At 40.2% G+C, this 24,440-nt stretch overlaps 1 protein-coding gene across 1 annotated transcript in view; it reads left to right on the forward strand.

Moving 5' to 3' along the window:
• plekhh2 (pleckstrin homology domain containing, family H (with MyTH4 domain) member 2) overlaps window positions 1–24,440 on the forward strand; it is a 54,071-nt gene that overhangs the window by 1,649 nt on the left and 27,982 nt on the right. Inside the window, exons 2-8 of the mRNA XM_041789895.1 lie at window positions 4,631–4,767; window positions 20,137–20,199; window positions 20,275–20,424; window positions 22,253–22,336; window positions 22,490–22,571; window positions 22,673–22,864; window positions 23,385–24,256. Coding sequence (XP_041645829.1) covers window positions 4,645–4,767; window positions 20,137–20,199; window positions 20,275–20,424; window positions 22,253–22,336; window positions 22,490–22,571; window positions 22,673–22,864; window positions 23,385–24,256 — 1,566 coding nt within the window. The 5' untranslated portion in view covers window positions 4,631–4,644. The remainder of the gene's footprint in view (window positions 1–4,630; window positions 4,768–20,136; window positions 20,200–20,274; window positions 20,425–22,252; window positions 22,337–22,489; window positions 22,572–22,672; window positions 22,865–23,384; window positions 24,257–24,440) is intronic.

The following is a 24,440-nucleotide window of genomic DNA, read 5'->3' on the forward strand; positions in this document are numbered from 1 at the left end:
TTTTTCTTTTTTAATCAAATCAAAAGTTCTATGAGGATTCAGGTAGCTTTTTTAGCTTGGTTCATGCATTAAAAGTGTTGGAATAAGGATTTTTACTCCTGGAACCAGAGCCGCTGAAAAAGTGTGCGGCGCTCTTGAGCTCTATTTCCTTTTCAATCCATTACAAGTTCCTTTTTTCGGTGGTTTAGTTAAGGTCCTTGACTTTCAAAATAAAAGCGGATCTCTATCTAAACAGGAAGTCAATTGTCCTTGGTTTAAGAGAGTAAAAAAAGTCCAAAAAAAAACCAATAACAGTTTAAATTCAAAATAGTGAAATATAAAAAGGGAAGATTGATTATAATTTAACTAACAAAATTTTTAGATAAATCACAGTTAACCATTTTAATTTTTTGATAGCAGTGATAGCAACGTTTGGTCAGAAGGCTCTGTTTGATTCTGTGTGCATATCCAACATTAGAGTTTTTAGCCTCTGGTGGGACTAACTTGCTGATTTTTTTTTAACACTTTGATGAAATATGCCCGCAATTAGATATGTTACTTTATCAATTTCCTTGTCATTATTAACAATGAATAATCTTTCTTTGTATTTATTCTATTTGCTGTCTTTTGATGTTATCAATTCTGCATTAACAATAGTCAGCAGTAAAAGAAATAGTGAACTTCTAGTTTTCTGTTGTTATTCATTCTTTCCATTCAGTATTTCCTATTCTTTAGTGCGGTCAGACTGATATGGAAGAAGAACACAAAGATTTCAATATTCAGTGATAACAAAAATTAAGAAAATAGAAATACATACAGTCCTGTGCAGAACTTCTGGGCATGTTTAAGTCAAATATTGAGGCTCAAGTAATGCATGTAATGGCAAGTTAGCCTACCTTAGGGCAGGAGAGAGGATTGACTTAACCCAGGTCGTGATCCAGATATCCTTGCATAATAGCAGAAACATGGGAAAATCATCTGTTGAAAAAAATAATACAGTCCACACCTTTAGGGCAGAGTCAGGGCAAGGGCTCAACGATTAGCAAAAATAATCTAATTGCGATTTTTTTTCCCACAATAAAATTGCGATTGCAATTTTATGTGATTATTATTAGGTTCCTAATTTTGTGTGTTTTTCAACAAATTCAAGCAATAAGTCATTCTATATTATAACCTTCATTCAGCCAGGAACCCGTCATCATACATTTAACCATTTTATCGTAAAATATGCAGTTTAACTTGGCAGAGAAGAATCTGCTCTAAAGTTGACTTTCCAGGGAGTGCATAGCTAGATACCCCTATATGGATAGACAGATTTATGACAATGTGTACTGAAAGCAATTAAATTATTTCAGAAGCAATTAGTCAATAATAGCATGAATCTGAATATGAGGGTGTGACAAGCTTTGAGCTATAAAGGAGGAGGCTGGGGTGGAGGAGGAGAAGCTTAGCCTGCATCAGCACTGATGCAAGCAGGGATTGTGAGAAGTACTGTATGTCGTATTTAAATGCACCACTGTGTTGACACTTCAGTGTTTGCATATTGTGCATAAAATCTCTGCTGCAAAAAAAAAAAAAAAAAAAAAAAAAAAAATATATATATATATATATATATATATATATATATCAAACTGATATTTTGACCCATTTCAAATCCCAGGCTGTGGCTCATCGAGCCCTTTGGTGAATCCTTAGTACCATACATGCAAATGACTGTACATCAAAATGTCCATGTAACAATTTGTGTATTTGAGGATTTTTTTTTTCCATTTGTGCCCCCTGGTGACCCCATAGGAGGTTGGGACCCTCACTATGAAAAACAATGACTTAAAGCACAATAATCAAAAGAAACAAGACAGCTCTGGTTTGATTTAAGCTGCTTTTAACCTTTGCAGTAAGGGATTTTACATCTGGACCTCATTTTATTCCATGTGTGGTCTGTGTTTCTGACTTGATGATGTTTCCCTGCATGCTGAGGGAATTTCACAGTTAAAAAATACAAATGAAATAACCATTATCTTTAAGCCAGTTTCATTACTTCGTCAGGGGTTGCCTCCACAAGTTGAACTTTGTCATTTTAAGTAGTGTAGCAGTCTTTATTGTGGAGGATATTTTTGTGTCAGAGTAAAACAGTCAGACAGCACTGACTCATTCAGCAGGAAGTGAGACAGAGAGATAATCCAGAGACAAAAAGAAAAACAGAGTCAGGGTTCAGAGGGTTAAATGGCCTTTAATGTTTTCCATGAACCAACCGACCACATCCTTTCATCATTACAGAGGAATGACACTCACAGAACTGTACGTCAAAGTCAAATTTATTTCTAAAACACAGTTAAAAACACGTCCTATTGACCAAAGTGCTGTACAACCATTATTCAATTAAAGTAAAAAAAAAACAAAAAAAACAAATCCCAATAAAAAACAAGAGCACCCTCATACTCAGCAATATTTTAATACCAAACCAATTTAAATGCAAGATTATAAGCAATCAATAGCAGATAGAAGCACATGATTATAAGACTGGATTGATAGTGAAAAAATTCAGCAATAGAAAGAGATAAGATCTGTGAAAAGTGAAGAAAATAAACTCAATTTCTTAAAAGCCCTCAGTGCTGTGAAAAAGTATTCACCTTCTTTCTGATTTCTTATCTTTTACATATCTATCACACTAAAATGTTTTAGATCATCAAACTAATTTTAATATTAGAAAAAGACAACCCGAGTAAATACAAAATGTAGATATTAAATGATGCTTTCATTTATTCAGGGAATGAAGTCATCCAAATCTACCTGGCCTAAAGAAAGAAATTCCCCCCAACTTTATAACTGGTTGTGCCACCCTTGGCAGCAACAACAGCGAGCAAGCATTTGCAGTATGACAATGAATCTTTCATCACTGTGGAGGAATTTTGGCCCATTCTTCTTAGCAGAATTGTTTTAATTCAGCCACACTGAAGGGTTTTCCAGCGTGACCAACCTGTTTTAGGTCATGTAACTGCATCTCAGTCAGGTTTGAGCCCTGACTTTGAATAGGCCTCTCCAAAACTTTCATTTTTATCTTCATTTTTAAGCCATTCAGCTGTGGACTTGCTGGCATGTTTTGAATCATCGTCCTGCTGCATAACCCAAGAGCACTTGAGCTTGGGATTATAAACTGAAGGAAATTTCCTCCATAATTTAAGGCAAGTGGTCCAGGTCCTGAAGCAGCAAAGCAGCCCCAGACCATCAGACTGCCACCACCGTTTGACTGTTGACACGATGTTCTTTTTATCAAATGCTGTGTTATTTTTACTCCAGATGTAATGAGCTGCCTTGTAAAAAAGTTCAACTTTTGTCTCTTCAGTCCACAGAATATTTCTCCAAAAGTCTTGGGAATCATTAAGATGTTTTACTGCAAATTTGAGACAAGCCATTGTGTTCTTTTTTGTCGGCAGTGGTTTTGGCCTTGGAACTCAAGGGTTCAAGGTTCAAGGTTCACTTTATTATCCCTGTGAAGGGCAATTTGTTTCACAGCCAGCAGTCAAGACATACATTCAGAACTCTCCCATGATGCCATTGTTGCCCAGTGTCTTTCTTATGGTTGAGTCATGAACTCTGACCTTAACTGAGGCCAGTGAGGCCTGCAGTTCTTTGGATGTCGTTCTGGGTTCTTTTGTGACCTCCTGGATGAGGGGTCCATGCGCTCTTGGAGTAATTTTGTTTGGCCAGCCACTCCTTGAAAGATTCAGTGCTGTTTCAAGTTTTCTCCATTTGTGGATAATGGCTCTCATTGTGGTTGGCTTGAGTCCTAAAGCCTTTAAAAAGACTTTTTATCACTTTCCAGACTGAAAGATGTTGAGGACTTTGTTTCTCATTTGTTCTTGAATTTCAGTAGATGATGGCATGATGTGTTGCTCTTTAAGCCTATTTCACTTTGTCAGATTCTGTTTTTTTTTTTTTTTGTTCTTATTTTTCTCCCTTAATAACTGAAATCATGATTTAAAAACTGCATTTTTTATTTTACTCTGGTTGTCTTTGTCTAATGTTGGGATTTGTTTGATGATCCGAAACATTTAAGTGTGACAAAATGCAAAAAAATTACAAATCAGGAAGTTGGCAAATACCTTTTCACAGCTCTGGAAATAAAGTAAATAAACTGTTAGTAATAAACAGTTTGTTTAAGAAAATGTATTCTCAAAAATCAGCTGAAAGGCTGTCTCGAAAATAAATAATATTGATGCCATGAACACAACAAAAATAGCCCTGTTTACCCAACATTGTGTCATTTCTCATCTTTCTATATCAAGAATCATAGACAAGCTTCTGCACACTGTCTAAAATGTACAAAAACAGTGGCAACATTTCAATACGAAACAATGGTGATATAGCATCCTTGTTAAGCCTTGTATAGATGGCTAAGTAACTGTTATCCTGTTGTTTTCAACATGAATTTAAATCTTGGATTGACAGTATTAACCAACAAGACTTTTATTTTAAAGTTTGGGGATCTTACCACAGCTTCTGTATGAAGATGATGACTGACCCTCTTCTCTCCTCCTTTGCTCCTGTGGATCAAGAAATTGAGACTATTTTTTTAAAGGAAGCAAGCAGCAGGATGACTATCATATCATGTACACTCTCTGTTCCTCACTGTGTGTTTCTGTCTTTTTAGAGGAGAGGTGCAGTATGGCAGAGGGCGAGGAAGCCATGAGTCAGGAGGACTGGAAGGAGAAATGTTTGGTCCTGGAGGCACTTCTCATGAAATTTAGAGTGCAGATCATCAAGATCCGAGAACTCACCGCTGACAAGGTTTGTGAGACGAACTTTCATTGAAGAGGTTTGTTAAAGCGAGTTTGAATTACAACAGAGGAAGGATAAAAGGTTCTACACACAGAAAAACACCGTCAGTCTAAGTGATCAGTGAAGCAGTAGATCAGTAACTTCTGTTTTTTCAACACTAAGTTCTGTTTTCATGCTCCACGCCTTCAACCGTCTACAATTTTCAGGTTGGTGTCCATCTGTACTGGCCGGTCCTGTTTATACGTTCTCTCATGAACACCTCAGTGGATTTTCTTTTTTTTTTTTACCAAAATTTGCACAAATGCTCACCCTGTCTTATGGATTCAGTCCATTCTTGTTTTATATCTTAAGAATGCTTTGATTTTCTTCCAAATTTGCACAAATGTTCACAAGGATGAAATCATTTGATTTGGTCAAAGGTCATCGTCATAAAGCTCATGTTTATCCCTTGCTTGTGTCCAGGAATATTAAAGAACAATTTAAAGGATTTCTTCAGATTTAGCACCAATTTTCTCTCTGTATGAACTCATTAGAATATAGAGGTCAAAGGTTAAGATCATAGGACTCATTATCTGCCCTGGCTTACAACATTTATACCAAGGGTGGACAGATATTGTTTTTTCAAGGCTGATATTTGATTTCAGGTATTGAATGAGACCTATAATTGATATATTGAATTGTTATGTATTTATTATGACAAATAAAATGTACTTAATGTTAAACATAAAACTGCACATTGAAAAATAAGGTACAATAAACAATTTAGCAAAATTTCTGTCAACATGAGAAGCAGTACAAAGCAACACAGGAGCAGCAGAAACAGGACACGCCCTCCCTGTGTCAGTGCCACTCAGGCCTCGGAGCTGATTGGCTGTTAGTTGTGTGGCATCAAGCCAGTCAGTGTTGTGGGCGTGACATATGGTGAGACTGTAGAGAGTAAAAATCAGAAACCAGAGGGTAAGACACACCCTGCAGTGGAGTAGTTAACCCTTTAATTAACTAATTTTATCAATGATCGTAAAACAAAATGCTACTACTGATAATCGGCTAAATGCCAATATTGGCATCAAATATCGGCCAGGCAGATAATCGGTCTTTACAGAGGCATGTAGCCACCAGGAGGTAGTTCTCTCTGACATGTGGTCTGGTGTCTTTAAGGTACACTTTTGAAAGTTTTAAATATTTTTCAAAATTGACATAGCTGCAGGAACTGTTGATGAAGAATATGCTCTTCGTGTCCTTTAGGAACCCCTCAAGTCACAGGCGGTAACTCAAACTCAGTGGATAACTTCTCTCATGGTGTAAATGTGTCAGAATTACCCAGCAGGAATCACTGTACAATAGGCAACATCCAAACACAACAACACATTCAAAACACATCTGCAGTGTCAGAAACTTAAAATAAGAATAAGAACAAAAAAAAAAGAAAGAATCTGTCAGGGACCAAAACAACAACTATTTGACAGACTTTGATCCATCAATAATTATACTGCAGACAACACAGCCTGTTTCAGTGCTGCAGGATCAAATAATCTACTGGAGACATTCTGAAACTTTTTCGCTCCTATATGTAATCTAGATCCTTTAATGTATTTACAACAGTGCACACATTTAAAAATACCAGAATCGCCCTTTAAAGTCAGCCCATCTGATGTGATGGGTAAAACCCAAACGTGCAGCAGAGACTTCCACATGTGCTCCGTGGGCTACAAAAACCCCACCATAGCCAGTTTTACTTTCGAGGAGTTTGTTTTGCTGTCCAGCTGAGCGGACTCTGACTCTGTAATTGACTGGAGCTGGGTCAATCCCATGATGCATTGCGTGGTGGAGCCCTGTGGTCAGACTGCTGTTTACATTAGAGCTCTAATCAGCCTCCCTGGAGAGCAGCTGCAGATCTAGGCCACTGAAGAATGGTTTGGGCCGGCCCCGCTCAGCTAGCTGGGAGGGACGGGCCGCTCCACACCAAGCAGACACACCACAGAGCTCGGTGTGGGTGTGGGAGGGAGGGAGGGGACTACCATACTTATGAGGTGCAAGCTCGTTTGTGTTTTATATGGAATGAGCTCAAGTCTGAAATCAGGCTCATGAACTTCCATTGTATTTGCTCTATTATTAAATGCCTTCTCTCACATTCCAGGAAGCAACAGGAGGTGGTTTAATCAAGTTTATTATTCCCATACAAAACATGAAACAAAATCAAGAGCTCTAATGGTCTTGAATTGTTTCTCTCTTCCTCAGTGGACATGTGACAAGCTGAAAATGTTTGATTGATACTAATTAATGGCATAATCCAGGTTGTTTTTTTATTTTCTCTTTGGTGGTACACTTTGGTGTGTAGAAATAAAAAATCACTGTAAAACTAATGTAGCACTGCTTTATAATGTTTTATTTTACAAAACAGCTCAGTGGACGAGTCAAAAGTCATCTTCACTTTGTGCTTTCAAACATTTACCTTTTTACTGTTCACTTTTTCCTTTGCAATCCATAGCAAATTCCTTCTTGATTGAATTCATGTCTTTGGTGCTTTCATACCAGGGGCCCAGTCCCAGATCCGAGTAAGCACGAGCCCAAAGTCTGGTTCGTCTTGGTCAGTGGGAATGCAAACGAACTGCTCCCGGGCCCTGGGCCACCTCAACACCTTTATGATGACAAATCATGACCCAGTGTTTTTTAATCATTTCAACCACTTACGTTTGTGTAATGGCGAATGATACAGTTCAGCGTGAGAAACACTATATGGACAAAAGTATTTTGCTGCCAGCATTTCACCAACAGGGACTGTAATGATTCAAAGTACTTAGTAGTACTTAGTAGTAGTATGGAGTTTGCAGCTATAACAGCATCCAAAACAGTTTGGAGCGTTTCCGTGGGAATTTGTGCCCACTCATTCATGAGGTCATTTATAAGGTCAGACACTGATGTTGGATGAGAAGGCCTGGCTCATAATCTCTGTTCTAATTCATCCCAAAGGTGCTGGGTGGGGTTGAGGTCACGGCTCTGTGCGGGCCAGTGAAGTTCTTCCACGCCAAACTCATCAAATCATGTCTTTATAGTCCTTGCTTTGTGCGCTGGGGCACAGTCATGCTGGGATAGAAAAGGGCCTTCCCCAAACTGCTGCCACAAAAAGTTGGAAGCATTGCATCGTCTAAATTGTCTTGCTATGCTGAAGCATTAAGATTGGCCTTCACTGGAAATAAGGGACCTAGCACAAACCATTATTCTCTCCTCCACCAAACTTCACAGTCGGCATAGTGCAGACAAGCAGGTGAAATTCTCCTGGCAAAACCCAGATTCACACATCTGACTGCCAAACAGAGAAGCGTGATTTATCACTCAACAGAACCTGTTCCCACTGCTCTACAGTCCAGTGCCAGTGTGCTTTTCACTACTTTATCTGACACTTGGTATTGGACTTGGTGATGTGAGGCTTGCATGCAGCTGCTTGGCCATGGAAACTCATTCCATGAAGCTCCCTCCACACAGTTCTTACACTTACATCAATGCCAGTGAAAGTCTGGAAGTCTGTGCAGCTGAGAGCTGGCCACTTTTACTGACCATGAGCCTTAGCAGCTGTTTGCCCCGCTCTGTGATTTACATGGTCTCCAACTTTGTGGCTGAGTTGCTGTTGTTCCTCAACACTTCCACTTTCTAATAATATCACTGTTGTCGTTGATAGTGGAAAATCCTGCAGACTGCATGGCTAGGTGCTCTGTTTTATTTTTGTCTGATTAAGTCATACTTCATTAATCCCTGAAGGGAAATTTACAGTTTACACTCTATTGTTGAACATGCTACACAGAGGCTGAATTACATGCAAATATGCACTATGTGCACCATGGGCATGCACTAATGGAGAGATGTCAGAGTGATTCCCTTGCTGCACTTGTTGAAGCACTGCTGTGAGCTGTTGGGGGTTCAGTGTCATGCAAAGGACAGCACTCAGGAAGTGACCTGGCACTTCTCCAGCTACCAGGCCAAAGTCCAGTTATGGTCCGGGACTTGAACCAGCACCCCTCCGGTTCTCAGCCCGAGCCCTTCCAGACCAAGCTACCACCACCCCCAGACACTATCAATACCATATATTGATAGTGTGTTTTCCTGCATGTTTTACAACTTAACAGCCCCAGTTGTTCCAAAACAGTACTTATGTTTCGTTTATTTTGTTCCACATTTCTGTCAAGCTTTGCTAAACTGCCAGCATCACATCAAACTTTGCATTTCTTTCTCTTATGTCTCTAAAGGCAGCTAGCAACTAGCATTAGCTACCCCGCCACCTCCCTAGTGCTCCCCAAAAATAACTGCACACAACATAGACTCTTGTCCCAACTTTTCTTTTACCCGAGCACCACAACCCAATGAAAAAAGCTCTGTGACCCACTTTTGAATCCTGACCCACCAGTTGAGAACCATGAGTAAAAAGGGAGCATAAATGTCCTTCTTTGGACCCGTGCATCATCATTAATGTTGGATCAGTTAGAGTTAATGAAAGAAAATAAAATCCAAAATATAAGCAGACTGATTTGTCCTTTAGTTTAGAAATGAGTACACATAGAAACACAACAGAGGGTGGAGTGGCATGTTGTGGTTTCTCATCTGACCGATTCCACATTTGGAAAGAAACACATCTTCCTATGTGGTGGGCGGGACTTACTCGCCTTGTGGACCAATCATGTATCAGATCATTCTCAATCCGTATGCATGTTATTAAACATAGTAATGATTTGTTCCAGTCCTCTTTTCCTTTTCATAGATAACTTTTTAATAACCCTGACCTTACATTTTTTTACTTTCATCTTATGACTTCTTTATCCCGCATTTAGTCCTATACTGAACATACTGGGCCTTAGAGCTGTGTAACTGTATGTCCGCTCTGTGGTTTGTCCACAGAAAGAAGCTCTGTGAGCTGGCTGTTTGGCTGCACATGGAGGGATGGGGGGATGAGGTGAGGTGTGTGTATATGTGTATGAGGGGGGGTAAGCGGCGGGGAGGATGGAGTTCAGGGGGAGGTTGGCCACAGAAAGTCGGTTGTGGAATTCCAGGAATGAAAGTCGAGTTTGGATCTGAGGAGAGAATCGTCTGCGGAGGTGATGGAGCGATTTCCAGAGGTCACGCTAATGTGTTTAGCGTGGTGTGTTTGTAGTGAGACAGTGTTGCAGCAGCAGAACTCGTAATGTGCTTGAGTGTATTAAACGGAGCAGGAATTACCATAAAATAAACCTGAGGGACTCCATGAAAACACACCTTCTTCCTGTGGGGGCAGAGCCTCACATCCTGCATCTCACAGAAGCTCTTTATGAAAATTTCTGAAAATATCAGGACTGACTTCATGGGGAAAGGAGATGACTGACAAAGAACTACATCAAAGATGGTGGGCGAATCAAGTATGGGGTAGAACCAAGGATCGGTTTGATCGTGACTTTTCTTATACTTATTTTTTTTTAATATAGTTCTAATTATGGATACAACAACACAGATTTTAACACCACTGCTATAGTCTGAGGAAAAAAAACACGTTTCCAGATTATATCACCAATATGTTGCATTACTTTTTGATCTCTAAAATCACATGGCCTTCTATTAAGATATGATCATATGATAACTACTTGTTTTTTTTGTTTGTTTAAATATTTAATTGATATAAAACTAGAGTTTTACTGAAATACATCTGATACTGCTGAAAATGTGGGTATTGGTATCAGAGAGTACAAGTGTTTATGCACCATCCAATCCAATACAGCTTTGTTCAACTTTATATTTTGCTTCGTTTGGCCATGCTATGTGTTAGTGTTATACACTGTGTTCCAAATTAGATTATTTTCAAACAGTTTTATTCACTGATGAATGCCTTGCTACACGGGATGGCCCAGATGAGGAGCTCTGGATGGTTGGTGGATGGCCACCATGTCCCAACAATGGTGCAGCATCAGCAAGAAGGTGGTGGAGTGAAGTTTTGGGCTGGAATCATAGGAAGTGATTTGGTAGGCTCCTTTAAGGTGTCAAAATGACCTTAGCAAAATATGTTGAATTCCTAACAGAACCATTTCCTGCCATGGTATAAAAAGAAGAACTGTGCCTTCAGGAGCTAGCTGCCAACTTTAGTCACACATTTGACAGTTTTCTGAGCAAATTTTCATCTTTAGCCGATAAGTCTTAAGACAATTTAAACTATTTAAATGTGCTCAGCTGGGGAACAGGCGCCAGCCTTCATTGATAGATGTTCTTTCCAGCCATACCCAAAAATGCACCAAAGAGAAGTCATCACAAAAGAGCCCAGACTGCACATCTGGCCATCAGTCAATATCCAGGCCTGACAAGCGTATAGTAAGACTGGGAGGACCAAGGACCAAAAGAGTGTGACTTTTGTCAGCATTCTCAGATATCATGAGAGCCACACTGCCTTGCCCAGTGAGCCCATTGCCCCATGTGCAAGGCCAAGTCTGTGGTTGACCTCAGTTTTGCAGTTAGATTGATGGATTATGCTGCCAATGTAGGTGAACTACTCCACAACTTCCACACCTTGATCATCTACAGACACAGATTCATTATCAGCATCCAAGAAGACCCTGAATGATCTTTGTTATGGCCCAAAAGATGCACATTCCCACATTTCAGGCTTCTTACGCAGTAAGTCAGGGATGGTTTGATAGAGGTTTGATATTGGTGGATCATTGATGTCCCCACTATAAACTACATCCTTGGGTGGAACATGAATGAATCAAGTGAATAAGTGCTTTCAAGATGCATTTATTGTCCTCTTTTTTTCTTTTGACATGAACTGTGAACATCTCAGTTATTGAAAACAGGTAGCTTGAGGTAAATGTCAAAGACCCCTGGTCTATAGATTATTATCCTAGCCCAAACCAGGGTCTTCTCCTGTGTTGGGACAGGAACACACCCAGGTCTCATTTAGGCTAAATTTAACAAACAGCAGACGCTCTTAAACAGCAGAGTATCGTCAGCATAACACATGAGTTCATGTGCTTTTATAGATTGTTATGTCTGCTCTGTGTGTGCAGTATACATGCTCTGTAATTAACATGCTGCTCCCTTCCAGAGCTATATCTGTTATAGAGAGGCACATGTGGTCTGTTGTTTGTGGTCCAGCAGAAGATCTTTATAGAGCATGTGTGTGAGCTATATTTACTTCTTTTATGTGCGCTTTTGATGTGATCATAAAAGTAGTAAATCATGATCTTAGAGGGAAAAAAATCTGTGAGTGTATCTGCAGTTTGGACCACAAATTTGAGATTTTTTGGGCTGAGATGTGGACCCATTTTAGGTGGGTGATAAGACCTGAAGCTTTTTATCACAGTAGATTCATGATGTATTACAAAAATTAACAGATCACATGATTAAATGCACATTCAAGTGATCTACTTTGATCGCACTCTCCTCCCAAAACAAGCTTAATAGGATTCTTAAAGCAATTTGACTAAAATCAAATCATCCTAAGATCAGTCTTTAGTGAGTCTTAGAGGCTAAATATCTTTGTCAGTTGTTGTCTGAAAATAGCTGCTTGATTTAAAAGCAGGTTTTGTCAACACAAATAGATAAATTTGGTCACAACATCTCTCCAGACAAATGTGAAAGCACTCAGGCTCCTCTGACAGGAGATGTATAACAGTTTGACCAAACTTAAGGCAGTAATGTCAGTGGGGACTCTAAAGGCAGTGCTTCCTCTGTGGTTCAGAGCAGGTTGTGCGGTGGAAACTCTGAGTGGCTTTGGCAGGGTGTGTCTGCCTCTGGACCGAGCTGAGTCCACTTCTTCTCCCTGGAAGTGAACAGCAGCAAGGGAAAGCTGGAGTGCCGCCATGCCAGTCTGCGCAGCATCCACCCTGCAGCTAAAAACAACCGTCACTCCTAACACAGAACAGAGGAGACTTCTACATCTGAGTTGAATGTTAGATGTCAACTGCATGTGAAATAACCACCATGTACAACAGGCAGAAACATAACTGTTAGTCTAAGAGGAGTTTTCTCCAGCCTTTTCCTACCTTTGAGTTCTTGGAGTCCAATGAATGTAGAAAAAAATGAATGACCTAAAGAGATCTTGTTGGAAAATTATCAGAAGAGCCGAGTAAATCTAACCTGACACGCCATATTTGCCAATTCAAATATCAGTTGCATTGATAAACTTCACATTCCCCTGGGAAAGCTCCCATAGAAAGCATTTGGGAAGTGCAGGAGTTTTCAAAAAATTCTCAGAAGGTGATTAGAGAAATGTTCTGTCTGTCACATTCATGATGGGCCAATCAGAGCAACAAGACAAAATGATGTTGTACACATGTGCTACTCTTGACCTGCCGTGGGTACACTGGCAAACCCCACCCGTAACGATCGCAAACTCATGCCGAAGCAGACCGGGAGAAGAGCAAAAAGCCGTCAGTGTTGCTCTATGCCCTTAAAGACATGTTATCCAGTTCTGTTCTCCACCAGCAGCTCGCATACAACCACTCACATAACTACAAACCCTGTCCCCCATTACTCTCTGATGACTCTCTCACAGTCATCAGAAGGGCGAACACATCTTTCCCACCAAAAAAAGATTTGAGTGTTGCTTTTATTCTTTATTTCATGCAGAAATGTGGTCAAGTTCTGGTAAAACTGGTGCTATACTAGATCTACATCTGAGTTCATCATAGCAGTGTAGACAGCCATTGCTAACAGCTTTCAGCACAACTAACCCCACCCATAGCTTCCGCCTCATTCTCCTCAAATAGTGCAGATTGGTCTGAACAGTGTTCTTAAAGATGGAGTCTGGCAAATTCATCTGCTTTGCAAGGTTAGACTAGCCCTAATCCCCTCGAACAAAGTATCCACAGCACTATAGACAGAGCATGGCGTCAGAGGTCCACTATGCTCCATGTACCGCCATTAGATGTTGCTGACGCAACTCTGTACGTCTCTGAAAGTATTGTTACTCTCTCAGGCAGGCAGGCGCATACAGACCAGTGTGTAAGGATGACCCTGGCGGTCAGCAAAAAAATCAATCCACTGTACTCTCTTGATAATCAATTTGCTTTCTGATGCATTAAATTAAAATAACCCGCTTCAAGTGTTTTTCTTAATAGTATTTTTTTTTCCTTGAATAAAGCAAAACTATTTTTCCCTCCTTTAACTGGAAAAAGTAACATCTTAAATCAAGGTGTCACATGTCAGCAGAAGTCAAGAAAAAGGGCATTAAATAGCACAAGACGCAAACTCAGGTGAGCAAAGTGCTGCACCAGCTTAATCAGTGAACAAACACTGTATACAAAATATATCAAATAGATAGTAACTAATTAAAATGCCAATATGTCAGTGAAACTCAAAATGCAAATAGGTGCGTCTTTACTAGTGCGTTTAAGATTTTGATTGCATTTTGATCGGTTATCACAGGAGTGAGAAATTTGATTAAAAACATTTGCTGAGCAATCACACTGATTGACAGAAGCCTGTCCTTTCTGATTATTTCGTTACTATTATTAAATCTACCAGTAATGCAATCTTTCTCAAATTATCAAAAAAATGCAATAAATTGTGGTCAATAAATAACAAAGCCTTTAATTTATGTGATTTTTTTTTTTTTTGATCGACTTTCAGCACTAGTCTTTAGCAATGACTTAAAACTTTCAGAGGAACGATAAGTTCTGATTTTCACAGGCAGTGATGTTGTCTTTAGTTATATTACTGCCTTAGATATAATTCCTCTTCGGTATGGTTGAAATTTCCCCAAAATGTAGAAACAGGAGGGGGAATGGAATGAGGTCCCATGAGAATCTGTGATATGATGCAATAGAGTGTGTGCTTCTGTAACAGCACCGCTCCATCACATGGCTTTATTAATGCAACATTACAAATCTAAACATTTCTATAAACACATTCCATCAACTGAGGATTTAAACTGCCTGCAGTAAACCTCATCAAAAAATGATTATGAAGAAGATGGTACTTTTCAGCTGAACTGTGGCCTACTCCTCACTGGTGTACCAGTGTTTTTCCCAAACTAGGCCAGTTCAGGGGTCACCATTCAGTGCACATAGTCACACGAATACATCCAAACAGTTAAAAGAAAAAAAGTGACAGTTTTTAACCCTCCAATTTAGGTGGCAGTAAGGCTAGTAAATGTTTGCAAACCACTGCAACCAGCAAAGACGAGGAAGAAGTAGGCACAACAAAACACAGAGAAGAAAAGTTGGCTCCCATAGCAAGAGTAGCAGTATACACTGGCTTCTTTGTCCTCTCCTGATCGCCGTTTGTTTTAAAGAAGCCTCCAGATGTGAAAGCAGAGACGGTCAAAGACATTAATATTAATATATTTTAAAATTCATACATTTTAAAAGCTTTGCACTGACCTGTAGAAGTAGAGAACACCGCCTACAAGTGTGTATTTCAATGCTCAGCTCCCACTCAGTTGCCAACATCCCATTCCGTGTCTTCATAAGCTAGTCCAGGGGTGTCCAAACTATGGCCTGGGAGCCAAATGTGGCCCACAGTCCTTTTTGATCAACCAAATTGATCTGCAAATTCCAGAAATAAAATTAAATATGGCCCACATTAAATGATGAAGCTTGTACTCAACTGTATCATACTTTTTAGTCTCAGCACTATGCAGCACTACCATGTTGATTCTGTAAACAAACATTTTGATAAGAAGATATCTTGATTAATAATGTCCTGATGGATTACTGCAGCACCAATAGCATTTCAGGGGTGGAGCCAGTGTAAGCCAGGGCCAAACAGGGCCTCCTGATATCTGATTAGCTCCCCCAAATCCTGAAAATGTCTATTTGTCTTGTCAGCCATTAATGAACCATTTAGGTGTATTCAATCGCTAAGTATGTAATAACTTTAGTGTATTAAATTAGTCTTACTTATATATCCTCAAGGTGAGGAACATGAAAGTGGCCCCATCATTCTTACACATTTCTGTATGTGGCTCTCAGTGGAAAAAGTCTGGACACCCCTCAGTTAGTTTGTAATTGGTGTACACCAGTGGTGATAATATTTATTTGAAATAATATAAATTACATTGTATTTATTTAATAACCTAAAATCAATCAGTCAATAGGCTATTCATTTCTTTGTCACTTGTTAATTTGTTTTTTTTTTTGTTTGTTTGTTTTCCTCTCTTTATCTCTTGTTTCATACATCACAGTCACCAACTAACGCTAGATGTAACAGACTGTAATCTGCACCACTGTCAGTTTAAAAAAGATAATAGAGAGACATGAAATTATAAATCCAGGACTTTGTGTTCCTTTTTCACCCATGAACCAAACTCATACCGAACAGTAGCCCTAAAGCTGGGTATACACTGTGCGATTTCAAGCAGACCATACGACAGTCGTGGCAGAATGTCATCTCATACTGTGCGACTGAATTGCTTACGGCGCACAATCCATCGCACACGACCTAAGTTCTTACACTGTGCAACTGAAGTTGCGGCGGACTGTGAGGAAATCCACGGAGTTTCCTTTTTAAAAGTCTCACGCTCAGGGAGAAGTGTCTCCTTTCATTTTCCCTCTCTCTCCCCCCATATCTCTCCTGTGCTCTCTCTCTTCTGCTCTCTCTCTCTATCCCACACACAAACAGGTCGTGGGGTCGTAGTCAGGCTGTGGTCGGCCGTCATACACCCCTGTACACAGCACGACAAACGATGCCTGATCTGACTGAAAGTCGGCCCAACTTCAAAGTGAGTCGTGTGACTCCACATTCGTGGCTGAATCGTAGGAAAATCGCACAGTGTACACCCGGCTTAAAACCAAGGTACGGGCTGAACTGTGACATCTGTGAGCCATTTGTCCAGTATGGACAGGCTGGTCCAAATTCTTGATCAGTCACTCTCTTCTCTTCTCAGCATAAACCACCATCATAAGTGACAATACTGAGCTTGGCCAACTGGCTTCTTTTTAGCTGAAGGCTGGTGTGTGAACTTGTGCTTTACAGACATGCTGCCAGAGTTACACTGTACCTAAAGCAGGCGACCGTGGCACTCTGTGGAAATGGGATGGATGGCAATCTTCTGGCTGAAAGTTAAGGGATAGTTAGAGCAACTTTAAAACTGTAGCTTTAAATTGTAAAAGTTACAAATTATTCCTTTAAGTAACATTCAATTGGTTTCTCTCCACGTTTTGGCTGAATTCATTTTATGGTGAGGAGGAATTGGCGTAAAAAAAATCTTAAAAATATAAATTGAAATAGACTTCAGGAAGGTGTAAAAGGTGAAGCCAATGGTTGATGACCTGTGTAGTGACTAGATAAGTGCAGAAACAGAAGCGTTGTCTCTCCTGTGAGCAGTTTTTGCCTCCCTGTCTTCATCTCATCCTCCTCATGTTGTTTACCCTCTGGGGTTGTTAAAGTTTCCTCTAATCTCGTCTCGTTTGAGCACATGTTGCTAAATATCCACCATGGTGGTTGCAGAGTTGCTGTGAGGAGAATTTCCAGCCACATTCCTGAATATTTTCCTCCATGAAGCTGCTGAGGTCTGAGAGAGTTTCCTCAGAAGATACCGGGCCGCTTCCGCCTCTCTGAGCGCAGGAATTTCAGAGGAATGTTGCGCATAAAGTCATCTCTCTCCTCCGTTACCACAGGGCTTCTCATCCTCCCCTCTGTGTGTGACCTCTGTGTGGAGCTGCAGATTTAACACTCTCCTACTAGGTTCCAGACACAGCGCTCTGATCTGTGCACACAAAGAGCTGTTTGTACCTTAATAGTAATGACTTCTCATCAGTCTTACGTAACAGGTTAAAGGTGCAGCTCTGCAGGATGAAAACTGACCAATCAGCTCTGAAAGAAAACTGATTTAAACAACCAGACCCTGCAGCAAAAGGAATTGGCAGCTTCTTCTAAGCTGCACTACAGTTTATGGTTTAGTTTTATAGTTTTTGCTTTTTATGGTTAGCCTTATAGTTCTTGTTGTTCATAATAAGAGTAGTGTTTCCCTTTTTAGAGTGCTTACCTTTAAGAGTTTTTTTCTGTTTGCAGAAAGCCGCAAGGGTGCTTGAAGTTAGCCAAAGCTGGAGTTTCTGAGAGTACGGGGGGCATTAGAGTTAATTCTGCTGACAGGAATCATTTTTTGTACAGATTTTACCAGTAAACTGGGCTACATGCAAAGTTTGGCTAGGAAATACAACGTTTTAAAGACATAACAGTATTTATTTTTCACTTTAAGATATTGAGTAAGAATAATGCCGGCATAATGCTTGATGTTTACAACAGTTACATGTTTTTTGATGAAGATTATGTTGAACTCTAATTGGGATTTACTTTTTATCTCATAATTTTATTGAGAAGCATTTAAATGGTATTGGTACCTGCCTGATACCAAGACAATAAAAATAGAATTTATACACACAAATAGTTTGGTAATGTTGTTTTTAACTATGAGATAATGCAGGCAAACTGAACATTGTCTAAACTGCACAAATAAGTTGGCAGCTGTTTACTTTGCATGCAGCTACCAGCTGATTAGGGGTGTAATGGTACAGAAAAATTTCAGTTTGGTATGTACCCCCAGTTTCGAAGTCACGGTTTGTTACGTTTTCGGTACCGTAATTAAAGCGAATAATAACAGAATTTATTATAATTATTTTTCAATTGTGTTAAAATAAATAGGCTGAATAAATAATATTTAAAATTTTAATAATGCCACAACATCCCTCCAAAGGTCTTCAATGGATAAAAATATTAAGAAATACATTTTTTAATTACTAGGCTATTTTAATTGATATTTGACATATTTATACTTATTCTTTAAACACTAAAATTTCCCAGCCATCTTGAACACGCCATCATGCAAACATAAGTTAGCCTGTTAAGTATGCTTATTAACATCTTTTCTGCTAATTACAACATGGACTTCAGCACTGGATTACTTTTTTAACCAATGGGACCTACTGCAAAGTTTGGGAGAACTTTTTACTCATTGGCACGTCTCATTTGATTGACAGATAGCTTGGCAGGCAGGTGCTACCTCCAGAAGACTGGCTTTAGTGCTAGCTGAGCAGACAGGAGCCCGCCACGTCAAAAGCCGTTTGAGTCCACCTATTGTAAGCAGATGGCTGACGTCACACAGGCTTTTTGTCCAATTCTTTCTACAGTCTGTGGGTACAGTGCAAAGCCTAACTTAGCATATTTTAGAAATGGGGACATGCATGTCGCACCTTCTTGCAAACACTTAAAGGATTTTTACTGTAAAGTTCTAATGTTACATTTTAGCCAAATTTCACAACAGAGTCCCTTGATGCATAATAGAAATATTGTGTGTGCAGAATTTGAGGTCAAAGTGACCTTGAAATTTGACCTAAAAATTTAATCAGTTTACCCTTGACACATAATGGACATTTGTGCAAAGTTTCAAGAGAATCCCTCAGAGTGTTCTTGAAAAAAACAATAAGATCAATAAGATAAGATCAATAAGATAAAATGAGTTTTTTAAGCATGGATTGGCATCATAACTTCACAGGGTAAAGAAAGTTGTGGGTTTATATGAATGCCTGTTCTGAATCTCTAAACACTTTTGCCCAAAACACACCAGTACTGTGGCGCTATGTTGCAACGTATGACGTGCCTCAATTACCACCCCTAGCACACACGGACAGCAGCGCAACAATGGTCAAACTCCAGAGTAAAGAGCCCGCTCAGAGCTCACCTCCCCACCTTACCGCATACGTGAAAACAACAATAAGAGCAGTGGTATTTTACCAGCCCCTAAGGCTTCCCACTTTTCCTACACCTCAAACAAAAGATGGCACCACATTTCTTTTTCTGTGCTCTCAAACAGAGCTGTTATTACGGCAGCCAGGACGTACACAACAGCTGCTCTCTCAGGAAAACACCACACCAGTGACGTGGGGCATGGTCACTTGTGACATTGGACTGCTCATTTGAATTGTCTTCTTAAGCAAGGAATAACCACGAGACCTAATGTCCGTAACCCTTGACCTCCAAAATCTTATCAGTTTATCCTTGAATTAGGGAAAGCATTTATGCAAAGTTTGAAGAAAATCCCTCCAAGTGCTCTTGAGATATACCTGTTCACAAAAATGCTTCACACTGATAGAAATCAGCAGCATTATATATGCTGCTTCAATAGATGTAACGTGCCTAAGAGACACATCTAAACTGTAAACGTAGTGCACTCTAGTAAGCCTTACATGTCCTTATTGGAATTCTAAACGTTTATAGGTCTCAAGTTTAAAAACTAAACAGCTGCAGAGCATCTGCTCCTCTCTGAGGCTCAGCAGCTGAAGTTACCGTTCCTTTCTATGGTTCGTATAAGAGGAAATGTTAACAAATTACAAGAAAAAATACCAAGAGACGAGATTAAAAGTCCACAAGAAACATGGTAAGAATAAAACAAAGTCAAATAATTATTTTATTTCTTTTCTTTTCCAGATTCAGCAGCTGGAGACTCAGGTGATTGATGCAGAGAAACGAGCCTTCACTGCTCAGCAGCAGGTGAGGATCACGCAAGCACATGTCCACCTGTGCTGTCAGCATGTGTTTATACAGTATTTGTGTTTGTGTTTGCAGGCACAGTGGATGGAGGAGAAACTGAAAGCTGCAGATGGTCCGTCAGGAGACTCAGAGGTACGTTTGTTCCAGCGATGTCAGGAGCTGCAGGAGACGCTGCAGGAGAGGGAGGAGGTCATCGCTCAGCTGGAGCTCCAGCTAGAGGAGCAGGTAGAGCAGCTACACCTGAAGAGTATAACCACTGAAGTGTAATGTAAAATATCAACCCTGTGGTGCACAGTCGAGCTCGAAACATACTTTTTCTCAGGACAACCTGGGCTTTAAGATTATGTGTGCTGCAGTTATGCCACTTGAATTTTGGAAAATAAAGTTATGGGACTCTACTGTAGTCTCCTTGACAGAAACTAAACTTGCGTTTTGTCAAAGATTTAGCTCTTAAAGGTCTTTTTTTAGCTTATCTTAGTCTAGGCTTTGTCCTAGAAGAAAAGTAGTCAACAAATATATTTAGTCATAGTTATAATTGACAAAATTGACATTGGTGGGGAATTGATTTCTCTTTATTTAAATTCTAAATGTGTTTGAATCACCAGTGTGCAGATTTGATGGGCAGATCCCCATAATTTGTCAAAAGAGCAAAATGAGACTTTACACTGGTCAAAAATGGTAAATATGTTGTAAAATGCTAACATAGGTTCATTACAGGAGTGGTAGAATAAAAGGGGAAATGTGTGCAATTTATGTTTGTTCATTATTTGTTTCTAGTCTTTAGTTAATATGAAAACTGCAAACTTTGTGTCTGCATTGGCATTGGCTGAAGCTGGAGGCATTATGATGTTAGGTTGTCCATCCATAAGTCCTTATGTATGTCCATACATCCAGACCGTTTTGCTGATGCAGTATCTCAAGAATGCTTTGATTGGTTATTTGAAACTTTGCACAAATCTGTATGCTGACTCAAGGATGAACTGATTTGATTTTGGAGGTCAAAGGTTAAGGTAGTTTCTTTCTCAACCTTTAAGATTCCCGCAAACCAATCCACCACAGAAACAACCCAGTCCCTTTTCTTGACATCCCCACTATTTTACTGTCGAGAAATGGTATACCTCACCTTTTTTTTTTTTTTTTTTTTTTTTTTTAAAGAAGCCAATAAATTGTTCATTTATTGATTTGAACGTTATCCCACAGACAATCTGGATTCAAATAATTTTTGTTTTCCTATCAAATAGTTTTGCAGCAGGAGCACACAGAAGACAACCAGTCAAGAGCTTATACTGAAATGAGAATTACTACCAAGTAATGCATAAAGCAATCAGGGACTATGCTAATGAGCAATAACAGCGCATAAGGGGTAACCTAAAGGCTAAATGCTATTTAATTGATGACCTGCACCAAGGATAATAAGACCCAGAGTATTACAAGAAGGGTGAACGTGTTGAAATTTGTACCCAAAATGGCTTATCTATCAATTAAAATGATTAAACATATTTATTATTCAGAAAAAAAAATCCTGAAATTGTGTTCTTTATCCCCAGATTAATTCATGAATGGCAACTAGTTAATTTTCCAAAAATATCTTCATTTTTTTTTTTATTTTAAAGACAATCTGCAACTATTTCAAAATAATCCTTGGCTCTTGATTTGTCACTTTTTTTAAACTTTTGCATCATTTTTATGTGTAGATGGCACCAGCATTGAGTGTACAGTAAAAGTTAGAGAGCTAGCTGGAGGTGAGGAGAATAGATTTGGTTGGTGCCTTTTTCCTTAGTCAGCTCACTTCCAATATGGCTACCATTTTATTACCTTGAGCTTGTGAGGGACGAACTTCAACAAGTTCAAACTTTTACATTTTGGTCATCCCCTCTATTGTTTATAACCTTGTGTTTTTTGTGGGTAATAGTGACCTCCAACACATTAAATTTCTTCAAGTATTCATGTGTACTTTCAGAGTCTTGCCATTCAAATAGCTGTTTTTTCTTATGTGTACCGTTTATATTTATCTTGACTTAAGAAAAACATGTCTGGTGTGTTTCTCTACCAGAAACAGAACCGACTGCAGGATGCTAAAACAGTGGAGGAGAAAGCTGCTAAGATCAAGGAGTGGGTGATGCTGAAACTGTCAGAGGTACATAAAGGTTTAAAGTGGACATACATTTCACATAGCATGTTCAGACTGACAGAGGAAAAACTGTATCTTCATATTGAGTTTAAGTTATCATCATCTTATTGTGTTGGATAATTTCCTGTTCCGGCGTGTCAAAATTATTTCTTTCTTTAGTTTGAGGTGGAGAACGCAGCGTTAAGAGAATCAAAGAAGCAGCAGGAGGCTCAGATCGAGGAGTTACAGAAACAAGTTCAAGGTCATAAAAGTTTGTTTTTATGATCAAATCAGCCTGATAGTTTGAGCCTGATCTCTGCATACCCACATGCATTTTAATACTTTCCTATTGTGTGTGTTCAGCTTTTGAGCAGAAGAGTGCAGTTGGAGTGGTCAAAGGAGTCCTGAACAGACCTGGTGAGGCTCAGCGTCTCAGCAGTCTGACTTTTGGATGTTTCCAGGTGAGGGGGAAGAATCCGCAGGTAATGACAGGCCCTGCCCCCTCTCAGAGGACCCTCAGCACCCAGGGAGAGACTGATGAACTGGATAAAACAGGTGAGTCTGCTGAAGCCACAATAGAGGATTCGGAAGTCTTCTTATGACAGAGGTTGTGCTAGACTTTTTCTCTGTGTGTCATTTTGATGGGCAGGGTTGTAAAAATTCTGTTGAACCACTTCCACTGAACAGTACTGTTGACATATGGCCACTATGCATTTTAGTAATCAATTACATTCTAGGTGTATTTGGACAAAATGAAAGTCAGAGAAAGTAACAAAATAGAGTCAGTCTACTCGATATGAATGTCAGAGACTCTGTCAAATTAAGTAATTCACCTCAAGGGTGCTCACAAATAGAGAAACTTGTGAAGACTGGACTGAAAGAGGCATTTCTCTGTACACAGGCAGTGATCTTAATGCATGCAAAAGCCCTCCAGAATTTCCCCTCTGGAGATCAATAAAGTATTATCTTATCTTATGAATTTATTTTTTGGTTTCAATGAGGTTTCTCACCCAGTTAATATTAAAGGTTCTGATGATAAATGAGAAAATGTACTCATGGTATTTTCCTCTGACAGAGAGAAGCGCTCCTCACTCCTCCTCAGGATCAGACTCTGAGCTTCTTAGACCTGATCATGCTGGGATCCTGCAAGAGGACAGCGCCTCTGAGAGTCTGGGGGAGAACACAGCTGAGTCCAGGGGCGTCTCTTCTGTGCTCTCCAGCGCTGCATCAGAGGGAGAGGGAGTTGGAGGGGGTGAGGGCAGGGGAGGAGGGCTGGAGTTCAGCCGGCCAGGCAGTGAGACGTACCTGACAGCCTCTGACGACAGCAGCTCTCTGTTTGACGATGACATGCAGCGAGCTGAGCATCCCCTCCTCAACCTGCAGGGACCGCCAGAGGACACATTGGGAGGGAGTCAGGAGGAAAGGGGGGAGGCTCAGAAGGAGGATTGCCCATCTGAGGAGCTAAACAAACGCTTTAAGTCACACAGACTCGACTCTTCATCCTCCTCCAGTGAAACGAACACATCAAGCCCCGTCCTCACTCCCGCCCTGACCCCAAAACGACCCAATCCACCCCAGGACCCCAAGGACACACCTGCCTCCCCCAAACAGCCCCGCCTGCGGACCCCAGCAGGGTTCAGTCTGATGAACGTGTCTCTGGCTAAGAAACACCTAAGTCAGCCTCCGATCTGCCGAGAAGCCTCTCACGGACAAACACGCAATGCTCTGAGCATGCTCCGCCCGCTCCGTCCCCACGAGACAAACCTGGACCAGGAGCAGGAGGTTGTCATGGAGATGGGGAAGGACACACTCACTCTTTCAGCCCTGCAGAGCTCACCTGGTTCTCCGGATCCTGGTGCAGAGATCAATGCAGAGAGAGAGGATGTTGATAGCTCAGCCCCTGGGAACAAACCTCCTACACCGCCACTCCACAGACTGCCCTCCTGGGTAAGACCATGTTCTTCTAACATGTGAAGTTTGGGATTGAATCTCTAAAATCTTTATTTTGATTCTCGGCTCTGATAAACAACACTTTGAGGGATTTCTTTTTAAGGTCCTGTGTCCACAGATGCCATTTTTTGCCCTGGCAATGGTCAATTCTTTAGTTTCTTTAGTAGGCTTGCATACAGCT

Source organism: Cheilinus undulatus, linkage group 6, assembly GCF_018320785.1.
Source record: "Cheilinus undulatus linkage group 6, ASM1832078v1, whole genome shotgun sequence".
NCBI lineage: Eukaryota > Metazoa > Chordata > Actinopteri > Labriformes > Labridae > Cheilinus > Cheilinus undulatus.